At 38.3% G+C, this 25,270-nt stretch overlaps 1 protein-coding gene across 4 annotated transcripts in view; it reads right to left on the bottom strand.

Annotated features, from left to right (window-relative positions):
• Positions 1-25,270, bottom strand: part of grid2 (glutamate receptor, ionotropic, delta 2) — a 447,398-nt gene that overhangs the window by 10,706 nt on the left and 411,422 nt on the right. For all 4 annotated transcript variants that reach the window (XM_087792456.1, XM_087792434.1, XM_087792441.1 and 1 more), the window contains exon 14: positions 22,527-22,693. In XM_087792456.1, coding sequence (XP_087648582.1) covers positions 22,527-22,693 — 167 coding nt within the window. The remainder of the gene's footprint in view (positions 1-22,526; positions 22,694-25,270) is intronic.

Genomic DNA, 25,270 nt, shown 5'->3' with positions numbered 1-25,270 from the left:
ACATGCTAGCAAAACATAAGACTGATGTGTATCCTTAGCTGAAGCTATGTGCTAGCAAAACATAAGACTGATGTGTATCCTTAGCTTTAGCTACATGCTAGAAAACACAGGACTGATGGGTATCCTTTGCTGAAGCTACATGCTAGCAAAACATAAGACTGATGTGTATCCTTAGCTGAAGCTACATGCTAGCAAAACACAAGACTGATGTGTATCCTTAGCTGAAGCTATGTGCTAGCGAAAAACAAGGCTGATGTGTATCTTTAGCTGAAGCTATGTGCTAGCAAAACATAAGACTGATGTGTATCCTTAGCTTTAGCTACATGCTAGCGAAAAACAAGGCTGATGTGTATCTTTAGCTGAAGCTATGTGCTAGCAAAACACAAGACTGATGTGTATCCTTAGCTGAAGCTACATTCTAGCAAAACATAAGACTCATATGTATCCTGAATGGAAGCTACATGCTAGCAAAACAAAAGGCTGATGTGTATCATTAGCTGAAGCGATGTGCTAGCAAAACATAAGACTGTTGTGTATCCTTAGCTCAAGCTAAGTGCTAGCAAAACATAAGATTGATGTGTATCTTTAGCTGAAGCTACATGCTAGAAAACACAGGACTTGTGTGGATCCTTAGCTGAAGCTACATGCTAGCAAAACATAAGACTGATGTGTATCCTTAGCTGAAGCTACATGCTAGCAAAACATGAAACTGATGTGTGTCCTTAGCTGAAGCTACATGCTATTAATTACAGGACTGTGTATCCTTAGCTGTAGTTACATGCTAGCAAAACATGAAACTGATGTGTGTCCTTAGCTGAAGCTACATGCTATTAATTACAGGACTGTGTATCCTTAGCTGAAGTTACATGCTAGCAAAACATGAAACTGATTTGTGTCCTTAGCTGAAGCTACATGCTATTAATTACAGGACTGTGTATCCTTAGCTGAAGTTACATGCTAGCAAAACATGAAACTGATTTGTGTCCTTAGCTGAAGCTACATGCTATTAATTACAGGACTGTGTATCCTTAGCTGAAGTTACATGCTAGCAAAACATGAAACTGATTTGTGTCCTTAGCTGAAGCTACATGCTATTAATTACAGGACTGTGTATCCTTAGCTGAAGTTACATGCTAGCAAAACATGAAACTGATGTGTATCCTTAGCTGAAGCTACATGCTATTAAATACAGGACTGATGTGTATCCTTAGCTGAAGCTACATGCTATTAAATACAGGACTGATGTGTATCCTTAGCTGAAGCTACATGCTAGCAAAACAGAAGTCAGTGGATCATTAGCTGAAGCTACATGCTAGAAAAACAGAAGTCAGTGGATCATTTGCCGAAGCTACATGCTAGAAAAACAGAAGTCAGTGGATCATTAGCTGAAGCTACATGCTAGAAAAACAGAAGTCAGTGGATCATTAGCTGAAGCTACATGCTAGAAAAACAGAAGTCAGTGGATCACTAGCTGAAGCTACATGCTAGAAAAACAGAAGTCAGTGGATCATTAGCTGAAGCTACATGCTAGAAAAACAGAAGTCAGTGGATCACTAGCTGAAGCTACATGCTAGAAAAACAGAAGTCAGTGGATCATTAGCTGAAGCTACATGCTAGAAAAACAGAAGTCAGTGGATCACTAGCTGAAGCTACATGCTAGAAAAACAGAAGTTAGTGGATCATTAGCTTAAGCTACATGCTAGAAAAAAATGAAACTGATGTGTATCCTTAGCTGAAAACAGCCAGAAAACAAAAATAATGTTTTTGTAAATGTTTAATAAGCAACTTGTTCTATCCTTTGTACTCATTAAAAAAAGTAGAGTCCAGGAAGATAAGATATATTGAATAGATTAGATGGATAGAGGAAGATTTATTTATATTTCTAGAGGTACGTTTATTTATTATTGGAGTTTTCTTTATAGTTAAGATTGAAAGGTGTGTTGTTGATAACGTATTTTCAGGTTTCCTTAAGGAGTATAAAGTAAATTAAATGATATTTAATGAAATATAATAATGCATGTGAAATACGTACTCTTCTTCTCTTATTTATTTTGTTACAATTACAATCGAGTATTCTTTGTAGTAAAGATTAGAAAGTTTTTCGTCGATACCGTATCTTTCGGTTACAGGCTATAATCACAATAAAATGATTTTTAAATTAAATATAAAGGCAATTAAATGCCTGACTTGTAGTTCCTCCGTCCTCCATTGGAGGGCAGTGTTTCACCACTGTGATCCCCCGTGATCCCTGACAACCATATTGGGCTGTCAAACTTATTGTAGGCAACATTAATATGTTTTGCAGCATAGTGCTACTACACTGCCACGGTGCCATTATGCAGGCCAGCTTTAGTCCCACGATTGATGACTGGAGAGAGGATACAGCTCAGGGGTTGATGGGGTCCCTCTGTTAGCCTTCAGCTTATGATTTAACTGGCTCGTTCATTTCGGTTGGTAAGAGAGCGACGCAAACACACACACACACACACACACTGCTGGTTATTTACCAGAGGTGTTCTGGTGCAGGAGAGCCAACGAAAAGGTGAATCTAAGAGCAGATTCCATTGGCGGCTCATGAGGAGAAGCGGCGGGATCGTTACACTCCATGTTCGAAGACGGTCATTAAGAGGTTTCATACATGTGTGCCAAGACAGATGCTGGCACTTACCGACAGAACCCCTCGAGGGCCAAAACCCCCTCTTTGCAATTTCAATGACAGCGTGTTAACATCACTGACGGAGCCCAGCTCTCATCTTCATTTATCCTCCTGACGGAGTACACGGAATCAATCAGGAAATGCAAATGCACGACGGGTTTACACAATTAATTCCGTCCACAAAAGCGGCAGAAACGCGCCTCGTTTCAATGTAAATCAGCTAAACGAGCTCAAAACGTTTTTCCCGCCACATCATTTAGAGACATTGTCCTGAGACTTCTTTGGATTCTCGCAATCAAATGGTGAGAATGATTTGCAAAGGGGAAAAAGGTAGGATGCATAATGCAGGGGGGGCAACATGTCCTCTTTTATTCGGACATAACCTCTTTTTTTGGGGTGCTGTTTGGCCTTTCCGGGGGGACATGGACCAATCCCGATCAACACTGCATTCAACATAGTATTCACTTTGAGTGATAAACCTCAGTTTTATCTAAGATTTGTTAGACTAGAAGAGAGAAATTGTAAAAAAATATGAATATTTACACAGAACTATAAATAAGTAAGTAAGTAAGTAATTTTTATTTGTATAGCGCTTTTCCAGACCAGGGTCACAAAGCGCTTAAACAATCAAAACAATATTCAATAAAGTATATACTTTAAAGGGCAAGATAAAACTGGTAACACAACAGGAGTTCCAGAAAATCAAGGAAAAGCCTGAACAAATAAAAAGCTTAGGAGCAACAGTCTGGAAGGATTTCTCTCCTCTGGTCCTGAACCGTGTGTGAGGAACCATCAGTAGATTCTGATCCACAGACCTCAGAGCCCGAGCTGGGGTGTAAGGCTGGATCAGATCAGTGATGTAAGGAGGAGCCTGACCATGAATAGATCTGAAAGTAAGAACCAGAATTTTAAAATGGATCCTGAAGAAACTGGAAGCCAGTAAAGAGTTTTAAGGATCGGAGAAATGTGAGTTCTTCTACTAGAGCGGTACAAGTTGAGCGGTTTATAAGTGAACATCATTTTGTTGAGGGAATTCCATGTTTTGCGAAGAATCTTTTTGGAGCTCAAAGTGCTACAGCAGAGTTGAAAACAGGCAAAGGAGACAGGTCGTGCTCAAAAAAAATAAAAAAATAAAGGTTGGGATTATTTTAAGATTAAACTGTTCCTTATCGATCAAAATATCCATTTTAATTTAGCAACCGGTGCTCAGTTGTCTTCATCTTCGTCCAAAAAGACACACAAACATCCAAACACGTCCATGGATCTCGTCTGTAAGGTCCATTTTGTCTTGAAGCCTCGACAAGAGTAATTGTTTAGAAACAAACTCTTTATTTTAAGATGTTTTTAAGCGGCCATCAGCCTAAATCTTACGCACTGACACTTGCAAGGTGTTTGTCTGAGGAAAGACGTTTGGCAGCAGCTGAGAGACTGATTTAATCTGCTACAAACAAGCTTTAATTATATATAGACCTACTAACGTTTTTCCAGAACACGTTGAGGCTTCAATACACGATGGACGTGACAGACGAGCAGTATGGAGGTATTTGGATGTTTTTGAGTGTATTTTTGGACATAGATGAAGACAAAGACAACTAAGCTCCTGTCGCTACATTAAAATGAACAAACATTTTTGTCTATGACTGTGAAAAGGAACAGATTACTCCCATGAACCCACTGAGACAATGTGAAAAACTTTATTTCACATTCTATTGCCGGGGTAACAAAAGGAAAATTTCAGACCAAAAGAGAAATAAAAAGTGTTTTTTTGATCTTAAGTATATTTAAAAAGAAAAAGTATTTACGTTAATATCTAACAGTTGATGGAATATCCGACCGTCAAAATCACATGGAGGGATTTCACAATAAACACACTCTAGAGTAGCTCCGTCAGTGACATGCGATACACACACGGCTCTCGAATGACAACTCAACGCAACATGAAAGCATGTGACAATGTATTTCATCATTCAAATCAGCTTTTCTTCTGATGATTTCTCATCCCACTCGAAGTGACACGACGATCATTATCATAAGAGGCGTGTTTATCTCACTTCTGTCACAAGTGTCAGACGTACTTCAGTGGCGACGCTACGAAGATGTGTTTTTTTTTGTCACATCTGTGATCATCTGTGAAAAGCGACAGAAACCTTCATCTGGAAATGGATCTGAAGCAGATCATATTTATTGATGAATGGATTAAACAAACGTAGTATTGATATGTACATGATATGAATCGCTCACTCTTAGATGTGCTATTTTTAAGTAAGCTACTAAATAAACAACAGAAATAACCGTCAAGATGACAAAGTATAACCCACACAAGTGTTGGCTGTCACCTCGAGAAGATGGTTTTTAGGGGTCGAGAGAGAAATAGATGGCTGAGAGGCCGGAGAGGGATTTGATTTCCCTTCACCTTTTGGTGAATATTCTCGAGAATTTTGATGGGGTTCAAACCTGTCCTTTCCTCTCGACCAGACACAAAACTCTTTTCTAAGCGTTGGTACTTGAGAAGTTCTAACAAAAACACACAGTTTGACATTCTTACAAGGCTAAGTTTTCTCAAGTTTACATTGAAAATGTAATAGAATTATACACTGTTTGATGCAAGAATGAGTCTGCAATGCAACAACTACCAATCTCATCACACCTAATATACTACATAACTACCTAAATAGTACCATTTCCGTGATGAATAGGAACTTATTTTAGACTATAATCTTGCATATCTTAAATTCATGTATTTAATTGGCAGATATTTTCACCTATGTCAGTAAAATAAATCTTACTTTTACTCATTTTTACAAAATTATTGTTAAATATTGATCATGGCATTGGTTGGATAATGAAACATTTGCTTGTGTTATAAATAAAACGAAACTATTAAATGTTTATCAGCAAACTGTCACTTTCCACAACAAAAGTTACATATTGTGAGTATTTTAAGGGGTCGTCAACCCAGGAAAAAAATGAATAATTTTCTTTTCTATTATTATGATTTTTTTTTTTTTTTTGTGGAAACTACTCACAAAATGGACAATATGGATTAATTAACTCAAAGCAAACATGTAGTTTAAAATATATATATTCTTTTAGAAATTACATCTTAAAAATTATGAAAATACAAAACAAATCACGTTTCTAAAGATAACAGTGTTACTCTGACAACAAGGGGCCACATTACAATCTACGCTACATATATAACAAGTTTTGCTAAATGTTTTTCTTGTTCTATGTAAGCAACATATAGTCATGAACCAGCCTTCTCCGGTGTCTTTCAGTGTCTTCGTCTCGAGGGCTTGAAAGTAAAACCTGACAAAAACCCCCTCAACCATGAAGACGCGGCACGACCAGATAGAAAAAACCCGTCGAGATCTCACACACTCGAGTCAGAGATATCACTCTCATCACCATTATCACCCCCGACGATCGCTGGAGCGCATTATCTATCATTTGGCATTAATAGAGTTATCAGGGCTCATTGAAACTGGCTGACATTATATGACCAGACCAGATGATAAGAGCCAGACTCAGAAGTGTTTCATAAAAATAGAAACAAGGTCGATACTAATGTAGATAAATAAATATACATGGTAGTACCACAAGGGAAGTTATCGATGTTACGTTCAACCGGACCTGATTATTTGAAATCCCCGTCAACCTGACTCACCGACATCCAGCTTTCCCCCAATTGGTGACCGTCACGCCCACTCGTGTCGGCAGTAGGTGCGAAACAAACTGACGTGCGTGGGAAACCGGCGGTGGCCTCGGCGATCGCCATTTTTTTGAAAACGCGCTCGCGATAGAGCAGCCTCCGCGCTCTACTCATTTATCTCCATCTCCGGTCTGACATGATGAAAGGCCACAGCGAGCAGCCTGACAAAAACACGCGTTGAGTCAAAGGTTTCTCGGCTTACAACATCTGCTTGATCTCCAATTTGGCAGTCGCCCGTCTCTCAAGAAGAAACATGTCTGAAGGCGGAGGGAAGCCAGTCGGGGGTGACGCTCCGTGTGCGATGATACCTTTTTTTTTTTCATGTGTAGAGAACCTGATTTGACAGTTTTATTTAAATTGGTACCTCAGAGACACTGACCACTGCAGACTTGGGAAATACCTCCATTAATACTGCTAATTATGCTATTTATCGATCTTTATTCATTAGTGCTAGAAGATTCTAACACTCTAGCAACTGCTGGAGGTAAAAAAAAAAAGTGTGTGTCATCTCAGTGGATGTGTGTGTGACTTGCTGTTTCTGCCTTCCTGCACTCTCTCCGCAGTGACCATTACCGCATGGACTATATGTTGCCATGGCAACTTAACAGCAGCAGCCTTGATGGTGGGATGATCACACATTATGATTTGACTTGAGTCGTGGGAAAAAAAAAATGATGAAGGGAGGGAAAGGACTTGTGGCAGAGGGAGGGAACAACCGGCCGACGAGATAGAGAGAAAATAAAGGTGTAAAATAAGGCGGAGGCTCAGAGGTCGGCTGTCATTTGAAGTACGGCACAGTGAGCCGAGATCACACAAAGGAGGAGAGAAGAAGACACAATGAGTCAGAGTCGGAAAAAAAAAAGCGTAGGTGTAGTCGATGGTTCAAGGAATCCATTAAAATGAGAAGACTGACAAGTCTCTGTTACTAACATAGAACAATGACATTAATGTTTGAGGCGTCAATGTTTGGATTAAGATTACCATTCATTTAATAATGTACAAATTAATGCCCAAAACAAAGTTCATGAGATCTTAAAAAGATGATTTAATTAAATCAAGTCTTTAACTCAACCACAAAAGACGACCCGATGGACATGTTTACAGAGAAAAAATACAATAAAGTCCGTCTCATTTCTAGCATGACTCTTATGAAGGTGCATACAGCAAATAAAATACAAAGAAAACAGACAAAAAAAAGTTTCATTAGGATGAAAAAAAGGAAATGAAAAATGAGAAAACTAATTGTGCCATGACATTGAAATAAAAAAACAGAAGTTCAAACATGTACATGTACATTTTTAATCTCTTTTCTCCCAATATTTTGAAATATATGTATTTTATTTCAATACCTTTTACAGTTTTGAGACACAATAAATACTCAATATAGAAAGAAAGAAGAGAAAGATTATTTCAAAACTAATTAAGGTATTACTTCTATTTAGTTGAACGTAATAAATGACCAAAATTAGTTTGTTTGATGTTCAATTCTACATGACCTAGTTTTAGAGCTTTAATCTGACATCGACTGATGATTGGCCCCCTTTTTGGCCCCGTTGCCTGCACTTTTATTTAGTTATTTAATGGCAAATGTGACACTTTTCCCAGAAATTGAATTATATTATTAGTCAGTTGGGTAAAAGGTCTCAACAAGGAAACTGCTATTAAAGTTTTAAACCACTATCGTCACCATATAGACGTTTCTCTGATGAAATAAAACAAATTTAAGAGAAAACCATTTGATGAACTTAATATATCATCAGACACAAAATGGTTGCCTGTAACAATCACTGGAAAATGGGAATGAAAAGAGCGATGAGTCATCTGTACTTATATCAGACATGACTCGAGAAGCTGTCACGAAGTGAGGTATTTTTAGGTGACATTTTCTCTTAATTCAAGAGTTTAAAGTATTCAGGAAACAAACGGTAAACAACACTGTGTGGCCGCAGCACTGGTGGTTATGCAGGCATGTGCTGTAGTTGACTTGAAATAACGCTTGAGAGCCTACAGAGGCTCCAAGAGGCTATAAAGCCAGTTTTAAAAAGTGTTAGTTTAGTACGAGGCAAACGGATTGGAGGGTTAGTGGTATTGATCAACTTTGCTATACGTCCCTCTGGAGATATATTAAGGCAATGATCTTCAGTTGAACAAAAACATTCTCCTTTATTGCCTCTTTAAACACACAGCAGATACAAATATTGCCTCGATTCTGCAGGACCATCCATAGGACGTCTATAAATTCTGCTCAACTACAACACTGCAAGTTTTTACCGCAGTGGATTGAGGTTAAAGTGCATTTCTTTTTAATGTCATGCTCCTTTTTTTCACTGCAGCCAAACCTATTGATCCATTGTTTTATTCAAACTTCCAGCTTATTAAAGCCGGAATAGAAGCAGGACATGAACTATAAAAACCAGGAGCCGACACATACAAGGAACCTAAATATGGGATGATTTGCCAGTGACTATCGATCTTCGCCTTTTCTTGCTTTGTCTCAGAATTAACTTCACAACATCGCCGTGAGCGATTTCCCCAGAGGTCCTCCATCTATTAATGTTACGGGAAGTGGACCATTTTTCATATGCTGCTTATTAAAATCCCCAAACTGTACTCTATGTAACCTGGAGTTTATATCGGATGGAAAAACAACTCCATTCTCATTACATCTTTGGAAAGATATGAAGAAGTTTGTGAAGAGGGAAGAATTCATCGATTCTTATCATGAATTTTAAACCAATTTTCAAACATATGAGTGAACATAAGTTTCAAACATAAGTGTGACCTGGACCGATCATTGGTTTGTGGTGACAAAACCACTTTTCTTTTAGATACTTTACACTGGCAGATAGACAGGAAATTAAATATTAATATAATTTCTGTTGTATTTATTAATACGTTTGACAAAACAGGCTAGATTTTAGCCAGTTTCACATCTTGTTTCAGTCAAGATGACTTAATAAACAGGCCTGTAGACTAGGAAAAATCAAAGTAGCTTTATGTTCACATTTATAAGGAGACTAATAAAGATGTCAGTGTTTAGTATAAAATAGAAAACATGGATTATTGATGTCAAGAATTATAGAGTCAAACTAATGTTGAAGAAAGTATTTAATGAAGTAGGAAGAAAACAGATGTTTTAAGATAAATTGAGCCTCCAAGAGTGTAACGACAATACCAAAATAAGACTCACACTTCCTGTTACAGATATTTTTGTCCAACAAACCTTGTCTGACAAAATATTTTGTCCCCTTGTGTGACTGTGTTTGAAACAAATCAACTTGTTTGATTTCATTTCGCTTCTTTTTCTGTTTGATAATGAACATTGAAGTGTAGATTCTCCAACTGGAGCATTTGAAGCTACAAATGTTTCTAGAAATCCACAACTACACATATGAATCAGTCACTTTCAAACACCGTGTTTGTAACCTGGATTATTCAATTTAAATGCAACACAAATGACAACAAGGGCAAACCAACACCAAACTGAATGATTTTTTACAATCTTAATATTGTCCCTTTGGAGGCAAAGACAAGGATTTGGGATCAAGTTTAGAACGCTTTATTTTGATATACTTATTCCAGTCCTCTGTAGGTGACATAAGTAGCTATCCCTTGAATGTTTTAACAACCTTGTGAGGAACCACAGGGCAGAGGAAGTCTGAGAAACACTTATTCTCTTGGTCACAAATGCACTCCTGTAGATTATTCCCCATCCCACCTGCAACCACTGTAAAGCAATCTCTTTGAAAGTTGTGGAGAGTAGGTCTCTGTGAAGGTGAAGGGAATATGTCTTGACAGTGGGGATAGATGTCTGTGATGGGGTGAGAGGGAAAAAAAATGTGCAAGGAAATGAGAATGTTAGGTGAGGATGGATGGCTGACAAAGAAATTATAGAGAGAGAGGGAAGGAGAGTGGGAAAAGGTGCAGGATATACAAAAGAGAGGAGGGACTGAAGGCCAAGGAAAAGGGAAATGAACCAACAAGAAAACAATGCCAGATGAGATGAGACCGGAGGAGAGATGAGAGACAGGGTGTTAGGCTAAAATGAGTTTGTTACAGTGAGATGACAGCCTGCTGTCACTTGCTCAAATGAGAACAAGACTTTGTTGACAGCTCGGTAACCAACCTAATAAAAGCCGGTAGAGTGAGCGACATTAAACCACCTTGCTGTGGTTAAATCCCACCAAAATACAGAAGCATGACCTCTTGGCTGATCGACAATTTTAAGGTGATGATAAATTGTATATAATATTCAATTATATCTCATTTTGAATTATAAAAAATACTTCCAATAGAAAAATCCTGAGGTTAAAACACATTTCTCCATTTTGCATTTGATGAAACTTATGACTATTGTTTATAGCATATTGACAAGTATTGGCCGGGTTTCCCAGATTGTTTAAGAAGATCTTAAGTGTGAGCGCCCCTAAGAACACTGTAGAAGAAGGATGGTTTTCCTAGAGTTGCTCTTTGCTTAGAGAATACCTTTCACTCAGAAGGAAAGATTGAGATAACCCACTCTTAACAGCCTTCCTAGGCCTTCTGGGAAATGTATATCCCGTGCATTTCCAAATAATAAAGCAATGCTCAATGATGAAAAAAAACAGCCTTTTATTAAATTAAACATTTAAGTTTCACTCGCCTATCTGCATGTATGAGTTTAAAGTACTAGTATAACTAAACCATTACACGTTAAAAAATCTTTGTGATTGTAATTAATCCATAAAACAATATTTAACTCACCCCTTTGCATTTAAACACAACAATAAATCAATATATATAATTATGCGACTTTGAGAAACGCCTCTACTTTTGTTGTACTGATTGTCATATGAGAATGATGCATTTAAGGGTGCAGGAATTTTATAACGAAATGAAAAAACTCTGTAGTGTAACAGTTGCATAACATACTAGTAAAGCATATTAAACATATGGGCTTTCCACAAACAACTACACCCAAAAAAGTCAACAGCCCTGTGACATTTCACAGATATTAAGGATGTAATTGAACAACTTTTAAGCCCATTAAGAGCTGCTACTTTCGAAGCTTCTTTGGCTTAAGGTTCCCCTGTGAAGGAAGTTAAGAATGCATCTTAGGGCCCCTTCTTTACCCCATTCCCATCCATGGCCATTGTGGGTTAAGGAACACCACTTTAGGAATACCTTAGGTGTATATATATATATATATATATATATAAAACCCAAAGATAAAATATTGCATAAACCGTTTTCCAATATCACCTATACCGCTTTTAATTTAAATTGACATTTTGTATTTATGATGCAAAACGTTTTTAGTGCAAACAAAAGGAAGCAAATGTCAAGTGGTCTAAAGCGTCACTCTCAGTCACAGCAGTTAGACTAGCAGTGCTGACAATACCTATCAGGACACAAGCATCAGAAATGGAAAAGTCAATGGGGTGCAATGGATCTTTCTTGTTGTCTTTAGGTAAATAAAAGTAAACCTATCGACCCACAGCGACACTTCAATATCTCAATGTCTGGAAAAACTAGAGGCAGTCTGAGTCAAATCAGATAAATGCAGTTTCTACTTGGTACCTGTTTAGGTCTGCAAATACAGAAAGGCTGAATGACAGAACTCTGTTTATTGACCTTGCCTGTGGTTGAGTGACCACTTTCACAGCTGCTTTCTAGTGGCACTGATAACATCCCGGCCTCCATCTCGCACCAGTGCTCGGATGGATATTGACTTTTTAAGCATACTGAATATAAAAGTGTAGAAAAAAAGGATGTCTGGATTCTTGGCATTGATTGTCAGGAAGTCTGCTGTGAATATATAGTATCAATCTTATTTAACGTTCAATGTCTAAAGTATGAGTTTTTCCTAACTCGTTTTACAGCCAATTATTCATTCTCTTTGATGATTTCGCGTCAAATTCCAAGTCAAACTAATTTGCAGTCGGCTAAAACTTTTTAAAAAATCCCCATCACTGAATAAAGATGAACCCATTAAGAAAGGTTAACAGGAACATTGAGTCATTTAGGATTATGAGAACAGTTCCATGGCCCAATAGAGAGATTCTGAGTGAAACTAAAACATATTTAACAGCTTTGGCCGTCATTAGGAAACGCATAATCAGTGAGAAACGGTAAGATTTTGTGAGCTCGATAATTTATCACCAAAGATAACAAATAATAAAGTAACCCGAACCTTGACCGTCTTTACAAAGTAACCTTGCAAGAACAATTCAAACACAATTAAAGAATAATTATGCTGTGTTAGAGATAAAGTCAAAAGGTTAAAGACTTGTGCAGTTTATATATATAAAAAAAGAATGGTATGTTGCCGCTAAGAAACTAAGAGATTTAGTTACTACCAACTACTGACAAACTTAGAAATAGATCTTCTTAACTATTTCCAGAGACTTGATTAAAGAACACTCTCCTTTTTCCTTGCGAACATATCGACACTCCAGAGAGTTACAGCGTCGAGTTGGACTCCTTGACAGGTCAAAAGGTTTCGGGGGCTTAGTAATTGCTTCTTGGCCGCTCGTGGATGATGGGTTCTGTTGACATTTTGGGGGCCGCTTCCTACAGCAGTAGCTGGAAAGACTTTCAGCTGAGCATGTAGCTATTTGCCCCCAAGGAGCCACCGGTTAGTGGTTTCTTTGAGGCGTCCAACTGGTGCAGTGAAACCCCCGGAAAATAAATAAATAAATGGAGTGACTTTGCTGCACATTTGACCTTCGAGTGCCCCTAGGATGTGCTCGGATGCTTCCACGGTTCAAGAGATGTCAAGTGTCAACTTATTCAGGTCACGTGTATGGATGGAAATTTTGGCTCTTGAAGGGATAATCAGAATGATCTTCAAAGTTTTTAGTGGACGTAGCCAAGTGCCAATATGCAAGATAAATGAATACGTGTTAGATTAAAAATTGACACTAAAAAAGACCAAATTCGACCAACACATGCAAAAGTCGATTGCTTCGTGCTTTAGCTTGTGTACCGAGCTCAGGCTCCCTGTGTTAGCGTACTGTAACTACCCTGCAGCTCAATCCATGCGCTGCCTCTCTCTGACCATTCTCAACATCTGATGTTTGTAGGATGACGGACTAAAATACAACGACAGATTGCTTTTGTGTAGTCGCATAATTGACTCCACCAGGAATTGTCCCACATTAAATTTTCCTTCCACAGCCCCTAAGAGCTTCCCATTTCATTTGGCCGGCTTTAGAGTCCCCCTGGACCAAAACTGCTGATCTATGGGATTGTAAGACCGGCTACAAGGGGGGAAACGCTTCACGGATGATTTCGGGAGATAGATTAAAGGGTTTCAGCTTAATAATGCCAAGAAAAGCAGTTGGACTAAACTTGCTTTGGGGTGACGAGTTCCAGGCCCTGTGTTGCAGCCACAGAATGGAAATAAAAGGACCACAAACAAGGCCTACATGTCCCCACAGCTCCCCCTACCAAAGCGGTCTCGCTCGAAGCAATAAAGACGCCACATTGTTTCGACAACTCACATCGAAATCCCAGGGAGCGAGGACGCCAAGTGTTACGTCTCCAGAGTAAACTTTACAAAGCTTAATTATGACAATTAGCATTCTGAAGATTCAATGTCACACAATTTGTCAGCAAAGTTTTAAATGAAGCATCATTAAGCCACAGTGTGTGGGTGAACTGGAACAGATTATGCAGTTGAACTAGAATAAACAACACACGCAAGGCAAACGGTCATTAACCCCTCATTAACACATCTAGAGAAGGAGGGGGGGCCGCGAACAAAAGGAAGAGAGAGAGAGTTTAGTCTTTTTCATTAATGGCAATTAATAACAGATTGAATGGGTGTGCAGGATGGGTTTGATGAATGAGTGACAGTTAAATTGAGGGAAACGATTGGATGACAGCAACAGACACATAATGCATTGACACACCAGCAACGTATTCAATGTTTGTCCTTGACGGGATTGTTTTGTCCAGAGCGGGGGGGTGTCAAACTCCATCACACAAGCAGCTAATATACTTTTATCACTCTTTGTCATAGGAACACATTTTAAATGATGTAAACTGTCTTAAACAGGGATTGTCATTTTCCTATCGATCTCACTTTAACTATTAATGGACGTCAATGTACAGGTCCTTCTCAAAAAATTAGCATATTGTGATAAAGTTGACTATTTTCCATAATGTAATGATAATAATTGAACTTTCATATATTTTAGATTCATTGCACACCAACTGAAATATTTCAGGTCTTTTGTTGTTTTAATACTGATGATTTTGGCATACAGCTCAAGAAAACCCCAAATTCCTATCTCAAAATATTAGCATATCATGAAAAGGTACTCTAAACGAGCTCTTAACCTAATCATCTGAATCAACTAATTAACTCTAAACACCTGCAAAAGATTCCTGAGGCTTTTAAAAACTCCCAGCCTGGTTCATTACTCAAAACTGCAATCATGGGTAAGACCGCCGACCTGACTGCTGTCCAGAAGGCCATCGTTGACACCCTCAAGCAAGAGGGTAAGACACAGAAAGAAATTTCTGAGCAAATAGGCTCTTCCCAGAGTGCTGTTTCAAGGCACCTCAGTGGGAAGTCTGTGGGAAGGAAAAAGTGTGGCAGAAAACGCTGCATAACCAGAAGAGGTGACCGGACCCTGAGGAGGATTGTGGAGAAGGGCCGATTCCAGACCTTGGGGGACCTGCGGAAGCAGTGGACTGAGTCTGGAGTAGAAACATCCAGAGCCACCGTGCACGGGCGTGTGCAGGAAATGGGCTACAGGTGCCGCATTCCCCAGGTCAAGCCACTTTTGAACCAGAAACAGCGGCAGAAGCGCCTGACCTGGGCTACAGAGAAGCAGCACTGGACTGTTGCTCAGTGGTCCAAAGTACTTTTTTCGGATGAAAGCAAATTTTGCATGTCATTCGGAAATCAAGGTGCCAGAGTCTGGAGGAAGACTGGGGAGAAGGAAATGCCAAAATGCCTGAAGTCCAGTGTCAAGTACCCACAGTCAGTGATGGTCTGGGGTGCCATGTCAGCTGCTGGTGTTGGTCCACTGTGTTTTATCAAAGGCAGGGTCAATGCAGCTAGCTATCAGGAGATTTTGGAGCACTTCATGCTTCCATCGGCTGAAAGCTTTATGGAGATGAAGATTTCATTTTCATTTCAAGACCTGGCACCTGCTCACAGTGCCAAAACCACTAGTAAATGGTTTACTGACCATGGTATTACTGTGCTCAATTGGCCTGTCCACTCTCCTGACCTGAACCCCATAGAGAATCTGTGGGATATTGTGAAGAGGAAGTTGAGAGACACCAGACCCAACACTGTGGATGAGCTTAAGGCCGCTATCGAAGCATCCTGGGCCTCCATAACACCTCAGCAGTGCCACAGGCTGATTGCCTCCATGCCATGCCGCATTGAAGCAGTCATTTCTGCGAAAGGATTTTGGGGATAGGAATTTGGGGTTTTCTTGAGCTGTATGCCAAAATCATCAGTATTAAAAAAACAAAAGACCTGAAATATTTCAGTTGGTGTGCAATGAATCTAAAATATATGAAAGTTCAATTATTATCATTACACATTTTTTGAGAAGGACCTGTATAAGTGTTGACATCCATAATCTCTGTTCCGTATCTTACCTTAATCACTGGCATCTTTAAAGGTCACCTTATCGACATGAACATTCATCTACTTTGATATTTATTTTCAGCAGACGCTGCGACAAAATGAATTGGTTGGTCGGAAAAGTTGAAGTTTGACACCAGTGATGTAGAGGTTGGAATCAAGTCTCATTTTCCAATGCATTACAAATGCATTCATAAGACACAAGACATTATAATCATAAATGTAAACTTAAAACAGCTGAGTAAAGTGTTATTAGTAGTGGACGTCATACATAATAAATCCAGACTTTATATATTTTTCATAATTAGTGCAAAAGTGAAGACTGTGCTTTGATAGAATGAACTGAAGTTACACATTTATCTATTTTAACTTAATATGGTTTAAGACACAATATTGAATAAATAAATAATGCTAAAGTTAAGACTGATATAAGGAGCTTTAAGTAAAAAGTCAACACTATATATTGTTGGTACAAATAACTGCATTTTTTTTTTTTTTTTTTTTTTGTTTACATCTTTTTAGAATGTAATATTGTATTAGTTGTTATTACATTGTTACTACAAGACAGTGTTCCAACCTTACTTTATTAAGTTGCCATACATGACCAAAAATGTCCTAATATTTTCTTTAAATCTTTAGAACTGCTTGCTAATTTCTTATGAATTTGTTTGTACTGCACAATACAAGATACCTTCATAGAAAGTGTTACTGGGAAAAAGCCAATATATTGGGTTGATCTTCACTAAGAAAGAAAGGGTGAAGGGTGAGAGCGAGGGATGCCTTCCTTTTTTAGTGGTTCTTGCCCTCGGTTTGAGAAGCAAAAGAACAAGATAACAGATCCCAGCAATCAATTTCTGGTTTCACTTGAGGGTCTCTTGATCCTCTCTTAGAGATGTGAGTGGGAATCTTGGTCGAACCGGGAGAAGCTCAGTTAAGAACAGCACCTCCTTCAGTCGACGGAGTCATAGTTGCAGTGACTGGGTCATCTTGAGAGTGGCACATCTGGGAGCTTCTGTGATGAGGGGTTCAATCTGGTGGAATCCCAACGGCAGACCCACTCAGATGAGATGATCCTCCTGGTTTATCTTGGAAATACTTCCGTATTTTCTAAATGGGTTGGACTAGAGAAAGACTGCCGTCCTCACAATCTGGATGTAGCTAAACAAACTCTTCATGTTAAACAAATTCTCTATTTATACTTCGCGACGACAAACAGGGGGCGCTCGACAAAAGCGATTCACCTACTTTCAATTCGATGTCCACAACTTTCCATTTCAGTGGCTAACTCTTTTTTTTACGGATCCAACTTTCAGGTAACTTGAAGGCTGACCCGGGGCTAAGATTGTATCTCCGAAATTTACTAGCGGTGTCACGAAGCCACGAGAGAACTTTGCTAATGGTGTGGGGGGGGAAAAGGAAGTTTCTTCAGCCACCCGGCAACAGATAAGTGAGTGAACGCCGCCCCAGGTAAACGCTCACCGAGCTCTCTGAGGTGAGCTGTTACTCTGATTGCCGCAATGATTTGTCATAGTTACACTTTGGCCCCCGAAGCGTAATGTACCGAGTGAACCGCTCTGGTCCCCAAAGAAATGGAGCGTGTGCTATGACTTTATTTTAGCAGCACTCCTTTATCAGTCCACCGTTGATCTCTTGCCGGCGGCCAACAAATCTTACAGCAGGACAAATCAATATATATTGTTGAAGTCTTGTCATTACTGCCAAATCCATAAGGTACGTACGATTCCCTGCTTGGGTCTTGTGGGCTTCAACGGACCAGAGGGGAAACGAAGAAAACAAGTTACCACAAAATCAATTTAAGTGCAAAGATATTGTCACGATTTGGACCGAAAGTATGAAACATAATTTGATTAACTAAGGGGCAATGACTGCGATGATACATGCCCAACATTTAAATGAGATTGTTGCAAAAGAAGTTACAGCTTTCATTATGCCCAATAAAGAGGTTGGCCCGAGGCTTATCATCTTAAACTTCAGCACCCTCAAGATGTCCATCTGGCATGGATTAAAGCTTTTTAAAATTTTCATGAAAAATACCCACAGACAAACACAAGCCGTGAAGTTTCTTTTTCCTTGTTTTTCCCCTTAGCACTTCAAAAGAACTTGTCAGTAGCTGTCAGTTTAAAGTAGCGGACCATGTCTTTAAGCTATAGTTCTTTTTTTTCTTTTCTTGGGTGGATCTGCAACTCTCTACTCATCAATCAGAAAACAGCCCCAAACACACAGAAAGTTTCACAGCATTTATTCAAAGCATGTTTGAATATACTGAGATCAACCTATTCTGCATAAACACAGTGCAGTCAAAGCAAAGCTTCTGGTATCCTTATATCACCGGAAGGGAGCGAGCGATGGTGGAAAGGGAGTAAATGTCAGCATCCCTGGATGCTTAGGATTCAAATGACAGATATATCAAATATATACAGAGGTCTGGTTTTGATTCAACTACTTTAATTTGAAACAAATTACTATTACAGGTTAAATGGTTATGGAAAGAAATTTCAAAGATGTAATGACACATTTTTTCAAACTTAAAAATACATATTTTTATAAACAAACAACAAAGAAAAAAAGACAAGACAAGACAAAGACACAGTATATTATAGTAGATTGGATGAAACCAAAACATGTTTGGCTATTGTTGAACAATCTAAAATAAATTCAAATTTAGATCAAAAGAGTAAAATCATATCAAAAGTTACAAGTTTATGTATCTTAATATCTTGACAGTGACATTGAGCAATTGAGACTATAATTCCGGAAGATCTGGAAGAGGTGTCCAGGTAAAGGAAGATCTAGGTTTGCTTACTTTGGCGGATGGATGGATGGATGGATGGATGGATGGATGATTGATGGATGGATGGATGATTGATGGATGTATGGAAGTATGGATGTATGGATGGATGGATGGATGGATGGATGGATGGATGACATTGACTACACACAATTGCTAATCTGTGGTTCTTAATGGAACAATCACTTCAACATCTTTGTAAATATTAACAAGCATCACAATAAGTACAAATAATATGTTGCATTTACTTTTTTTTTTTTTTTCTTAAAAGCCGCAATTTTAGGAATTTTGAACATCTCGGTCAACAGTAGGGGTGTTCAAAAATGTTGATATGGTGATATATCTTTATGGTTTATATTTGTTTATGGTTTATAGTTCAATAATGTTTTTTCAAAATAAAAATATTTTAGTTTTGACAATAAACATGCAAATATTTACGCCGTCCTTCTGTTGCAATTAAACTTCTGACCAGTAAATGGCAGCAGTCATTCTGTCCTCCGCAGCTAAATGAACATTGAAATCATCCAAGATGCCGGCGATGACTGAGAATGAGAGGATACAGTCGACTCCATCAGCTTTTTTAAAGCTGATGTTTGGATGTATTTTGTTTCCAAAACAAATGAAAGCAGTTACGACTTCAACAAGAGTCATGTGGTCTGTAGATTCTGCAACACCAGAGTCAAGTACTTGACAATACTACAAATATATCCTTGTTCCTAGAGTATCACAATGTATCACAATATATCCACTTTCAAATATACAGCCCTAATAAACAGAGATGGTTGGCGACAAATAAATGAAAATGAATTAACGTTTATTGGAAGATTGGTTAAGCCTGATGTAATTCTGCCTAATTTATGATGGCACTCTGGACCTGTCTGCAGATTATAATCGGAAGCTCAACTTCAGCCAAAACCATTCCAAACGAGCACAGCACAAATGTCAGTTTTTCCAACAATTGCCAGGAAATGCAACACGTTTGACTGATGCGCACCGATTCCCCAACTCTTCGTTGACTGTGACAAATGGCTTCTGAGGCCACAGAAACGCCAACACTAGTCATTCATCCCAAACACCGTCCGACTGAACAACAACCTGTCATAGCGTAGCAAGAAACACACCTTCACCTTAATGCAGTACCTTCACCATTACATGCTTTTTTATCCTCATCTTTTTGATAACATAGCACATGTATTTTTATTAATCTTTGGTTTTTACTACTGTTGTGTTTCATGAATACAAAGCAATTTAACAAATGACCGCAGATGGTGTTGTTAGGTCATTAAAAAGGACACTTGAATTTAAAATGAGTAAAACCCTAATGCATTTTTTAGTGGTTTATTTCAAGTAATTAAGTGATAATTATGAAAAAGAAACTGTGGGTCTGCTATGTTGCAGCAGCAGAAGAGTGATCCTGCTGATGAAAGAGACAACTATGTGAGACATAAAGACGTTTAAATGCTGCAAGGGAAAATCAGATTCGCAAAAATCCCCCCAAAAAAAGCGAGAATCTAAAAACGGAGACAAGAGAGCTGAAGGCCAAAGTGGTTTTGTTACTTTGTTTTGCAGTTTCTTGAAAATTTGCAAATTTCAAGATTTAAAAAGAGCGTGACAAAGCACACAAGTGTAAGAACTGCTCGCTTCTGTGCCAGAAACAGTTGAATAGAAGGATATCAGCCTTGGAGAAGTATTTAACAGCTTTGGCAGATGTTAGCAGTTTATATAATTCCTCCCAGTGGCCCCATCCCAGTCTCCATGTTATTCCTTCAATGCTCTTCTTGCTGAGTGATTCAAAAAGTAGTCAAATAACCAGAAAGTGTCTTTCTCGCTCTTTTCTTTTGGTGCCAGTTGGTATAAGTAAGCTGATCATATCCGCCCACATTGACCCTCAGCGTTTCTGACTTAACTAACATTGTCTGGTAACTTTCAATTTTCCATGCCATTACCTTTAATATCCAACCTTGTAATTTATGTAAATCATAAATAAAACAACCGTTTTCATACCTAAAGATTGACAGGTTGGATTAGGCAAAGACCAATTTATGTCATTATAACTAATACACAATATACAGTTATCTTTTCATATTTCATTTGGGGTTTTATACGTCATTCCACTGGCTTCTCATCTTAGCAAAGCCTTTTTCTCCAACCCTGTTGTCAGGGCATGCACCTGAAATTTAATATCCTTTCAACCTTTCCTCTATGCTTCGTGAACCTCGTATGAGAGAATGTCAAGATAGAACCGAAAAACAACACCAGAGATATAAAGTATATAAATAAAAAGAACCTCATCGTCTCCTTCCTGGGTGGATGAGATAAACAAAATAAATCCTAGATGATATTGCTTATTCCTTGTGCTCTGGAAGTTATACCAGCTAGAGCAGGGAACCACAAGCCATGACTCCATAGTCACGTGTGGGTCTTTCACACCATAGTAACTAATATTACCCATTTTTTATGTACTGACTTGAGAGTTAAACATTCTAAAGAAACAACATTTTTCTTCGAATTTCACTCATTTTCTACTCACCCTCATGTCGACTAAGGATTTGGATTCTTTTTTAAGAGTTATAGACAAAAATGTATGTCCATATTATGGTCGCAAAGGGCTACTTTGTCCTTATCGTCCAAAAACACACGTTAAAAATATTTTAAAGCTTGTTTGTAGCGTAAGATAAAAGGCTAACATGCTAGACTTATGTGTGTAGACAGTATGGACTCAATATCAATGTGGTATATTGATTTAATTTGGTTTTTGTATGACAGATTAACTGAAGCTACAGTTAATTCCCCCATAAAATGAATTGAACAGATTGTCTAGAGTGAGTTTAAAATGGCGGAAAAATCAGTTTTTTATGAAATAAAGGTTGCCAATCCCTATTCTAGAGGTACGAGGGGACAGGATGCTACATCACAAGGACGGATAGACACAAAATACTTGAAAACAATAAGAATATTCCAAAAGTATTAAGGAGACCAACAGCATCTAAACAAACCCATTGTGTTTCTAGCAGTGAATGCATTTTATGCGGCTTGGAGTCTGTGTTTTAAACTGTATTATTCTACATTAAATTGTAAAATAAAATAAAATGAAAGATGGTCGAGGGTCATTTCTGAATACCGACATTTTGTCCCCTTTTATCTCCATGGAAACCGTTATCAACGTTGAAGATATTGCCGGTCAAGCTACCAAAGGCTAGCTAATATGCTATGCTAGTCAGTGTGTATGCAAAACCACGAGACGCCGTAATAATATTAAGTAATTTAATGATCTGAGAACTTGAGCCCCACTATAAAAAAAAGGCACAATCACTTTAGTCAAATCAGTAATAAACACCAGAAAGTAGTTGTAATAAACCGAGAGGGGTTTTAAGAAACAAAACAAAAATCCCCGCAGCAAACATCAACGAGGAAGCTATAAACCCTGATGGTGTGACTCCGTGATGATCACATTAAACTAAACCGTTTGGAGTTTTTACATGAACTTATTTGTGTGTCTGTGAATTCCACGAACACAAAACCGCACCAATTGTGAAAGTGCCATCTGCCTCCCTTTTTATATATGTAAATAGGACGCACATTTATTTGCCTTTTTTACAATGTGTTTGACCTACAGAGTGGATTAGATCTGCCGCACAGGGACACCTTTTATTGCTGCAGCGCTCCGTATTAAAAACGTCTACTCAACCCATGACGGAGTGAATATGGACGTTGCTAAGGAAAAACTTGCATAACTTCAAATAAAAGCAGTTCCTACCTCTGGGAGAACACGTCTCTGTAAGGGCTTCCGTGCTGCATCGCGATACCGTATCCACGATCCGGGGCGTGACTGGTGACCGCGTAGAAGGAGCAGTCGTCGTCGTTGTTGGCCACGTACTCCAGGACGGCCGCGTCCCACACGAAGCCGAACCGACCAAATTTCACCTGAAATACAAAAAAAAAGTATTAAAAAAATAATAATAACATCGGTATAAAATGTTGCTTTAGTAATGGTTACATATGTTTGGTCATCCTTGTGTAGCTGTGACAGTGTAGAAAAACAATATCAATCAAACATATTTTAGTTATATATTTCTAGTTTCTAGCTAGCGCCCTTTGCTAATTGACATGAAAGACACCTGTTTATCTGTAGAGAAGATGCTAGCCAGAAATTAAATTGATTCAATGTTGATTATTAGTCAAATTGGTTAGTTTTGGTATTCAAAGTTGACTTCCTTTCAACAAATACATGGTGGGAGAGGGGACATTTGTGCCGGGGATTTGGACATCTGTGGCCAGTTGCGACAAAGCTAGGTATCAAAGTATTCAAGGCATATAATAATAATAATAATAATATGGTTGAATAAATGTTAATTCAGTGTTAGTATTGGTTAAAAACCCACATTGTTTTAATGTTGATCATAGCCAGTACTTTCAATGTTGTTTATATTTTAGAAATCAATGTTGCCTGACAATGTATCAATGTTGATTCAATGTATTTTTGCTGTCTCTGTACAATTATGCTAATATTTATGTATATTTTTCATGTCTAAACAAGAAGAGTTAATACAAAACTCTGCAGTGAGAATTCTGACCCGCTCTAGTAGAAGAACTCACATCTCCCCGGTCCTTAAAACTCTTCACTGGCTGCCAGTTTCTTTCAGGATCAATTTAAAAATTCTGGTTCTTACTTTCAGATCTGTTCATGGTCAGGCTCCTCCTTACATCAGTGATCTGATCCAGCCTTACACCCCAGCTCGGGCTCAGAGGTCTGTGGATCAGAAGCTACTGATGGTTCCTGAACACGGTTCAGGAAATTTAAATTTGTTTGTATTCTTAGCTGTGTATTGTTTTGATTGTTCAAGCGCTTTGTGATCCTGGTCTGGAAACGCACTTTACAACTTTACAATTTATATTCAACTGGGTTCTTCCACAGTTACTGGTAAAGACCAAAAAAGCTTTTAGTTTGTTTGTTTGGCAGTGATTTTAAATGGAGAAAAACAGTGAAAAGAGACGAACAATTTCGCTACCAAATTGTTAAATGTTTTCTTTCGCTAAAACAAGCTTTTTTTTTTTAAAGTGGTGTTAAAGTTTAAAAGTCAGACATGTTTGCGCAACAAGAATCGGTCATAAAGTGCAGTCATATAGGAAGATTCTTTGATTTTTTTCCATTTGCTTGAATCAACCCGTTCTTGTCTGCACTGTAAAGCGTAGCGACTTGTCCTTGGATATATTGCAGCTGTAACCGTCTTCCGACTTACAGTCCAGAGATTGGACATGTAATTTGTCAGCGACAAATGCTTTTTTTCTTACTTTTATTTATTTATTTTTTACAGTCAGTCAGCCAGCCCACCATTAAATACAATGGGACCAAATGGAGAAGTATTATATAGTATTAAATAGCCATTTTCCTGCAAAGAGGCTTTTGTGAGAATAGCTACACTTATTATTAAAACAATTAAAGGGAAAGAAAAGCATTAATGATGATCTTTTTATCTAAAAACAAACCTAAACTCTTCCTTCTCTAATGCTGGATGTTTTTATTTAACAAGCTCTTCCATCAACCCTGTGTGGAAATCCAACGAGAAAACAATTTTAATAAATGAACATTTGTTTACATCCATTTAAGTCGATGGAATCAATAGAGTCGCATCAAGAACTCGTCGGGAATCCAAAGACCTCAGCGCCGACACGGCGGGATTAGTCACGATCGCATGAAAACACTTTACCTGAGTGATAAAGTAGGAAGTGATTTTAAACAAATGACAAACACACGTGCCTGAGAAACAAACATTAGGCTTCGTTTTCATTCTTATTCTCCTCACATGGTTAATGGGTTTGGTATTTATTGGATCCGTTTGACCTCCGACAAAGGATGGGAACGGATGAAGAACCAACGCCTGTGGTGTTGTTTTTAAAAACACAATCTTCAGCACTTCAGCATCATTTTAGTGAATCTGAATCTAAAAGTCAAAAAATTCTACTGAATCAAAGATTAAACTTGAACACAGTTATCGTTTGCTAATGTCTGCAACCATCTGCTCATCAGACGAGAGGTCGGGGATAACTTCACTACGACTGATCTGCCTGAGGGAGAAAGAACGAAAAGGTGATGAACAAAAGTTTCAATCTCTTACGCAAGGACGTCACATTCTTTTCGAAAAGAAAAACATCGGATCATGAATTACTCTCTTTAATCCTTCTTTTCTTCCTGGGATGAGACTAGAATCCACCAGACCAAAGAAACAGTGGTCCCGCTCTACAGGCACATTATTTATCGCTCGTGTTGTTTATCGTGTTGTTACATAATTCAAGTTAATGAATATTGTAGCTTTATTACCAACACTGTTGTGTATCTTCAGCTTCCTCGGGAACAAACTTGGCTCAATAAAACGAATCCAAACAGAGTGAACTACACCAGAATTTACCAGACAAAACACCTCCTTGAAACACAAACATGCTCTTGTTCGAGTCTTTTTTATTGTATAATTGAACATTTTGGGATGAATATTATTTTCAATT

Source organism: Callionymus lyra, chromosome 1 (assembly GCF_982586985.1).
Source record: "Callionymus lyra chromosome 1, fCalLyr1.hap1.1, whole genome shotgun sequence".
Classification (NCBI taxonomy): Eukaryota; Metazoa; Chordata; class Actinopteri; order Syngnathiformes; family Callionymidae; genus Callionymus; species Callionymus lyra.
Note: the sequence above shows the minus strand (reverse complement) of the source record. Positions and strands in the feature narration are given on the sequence as shown.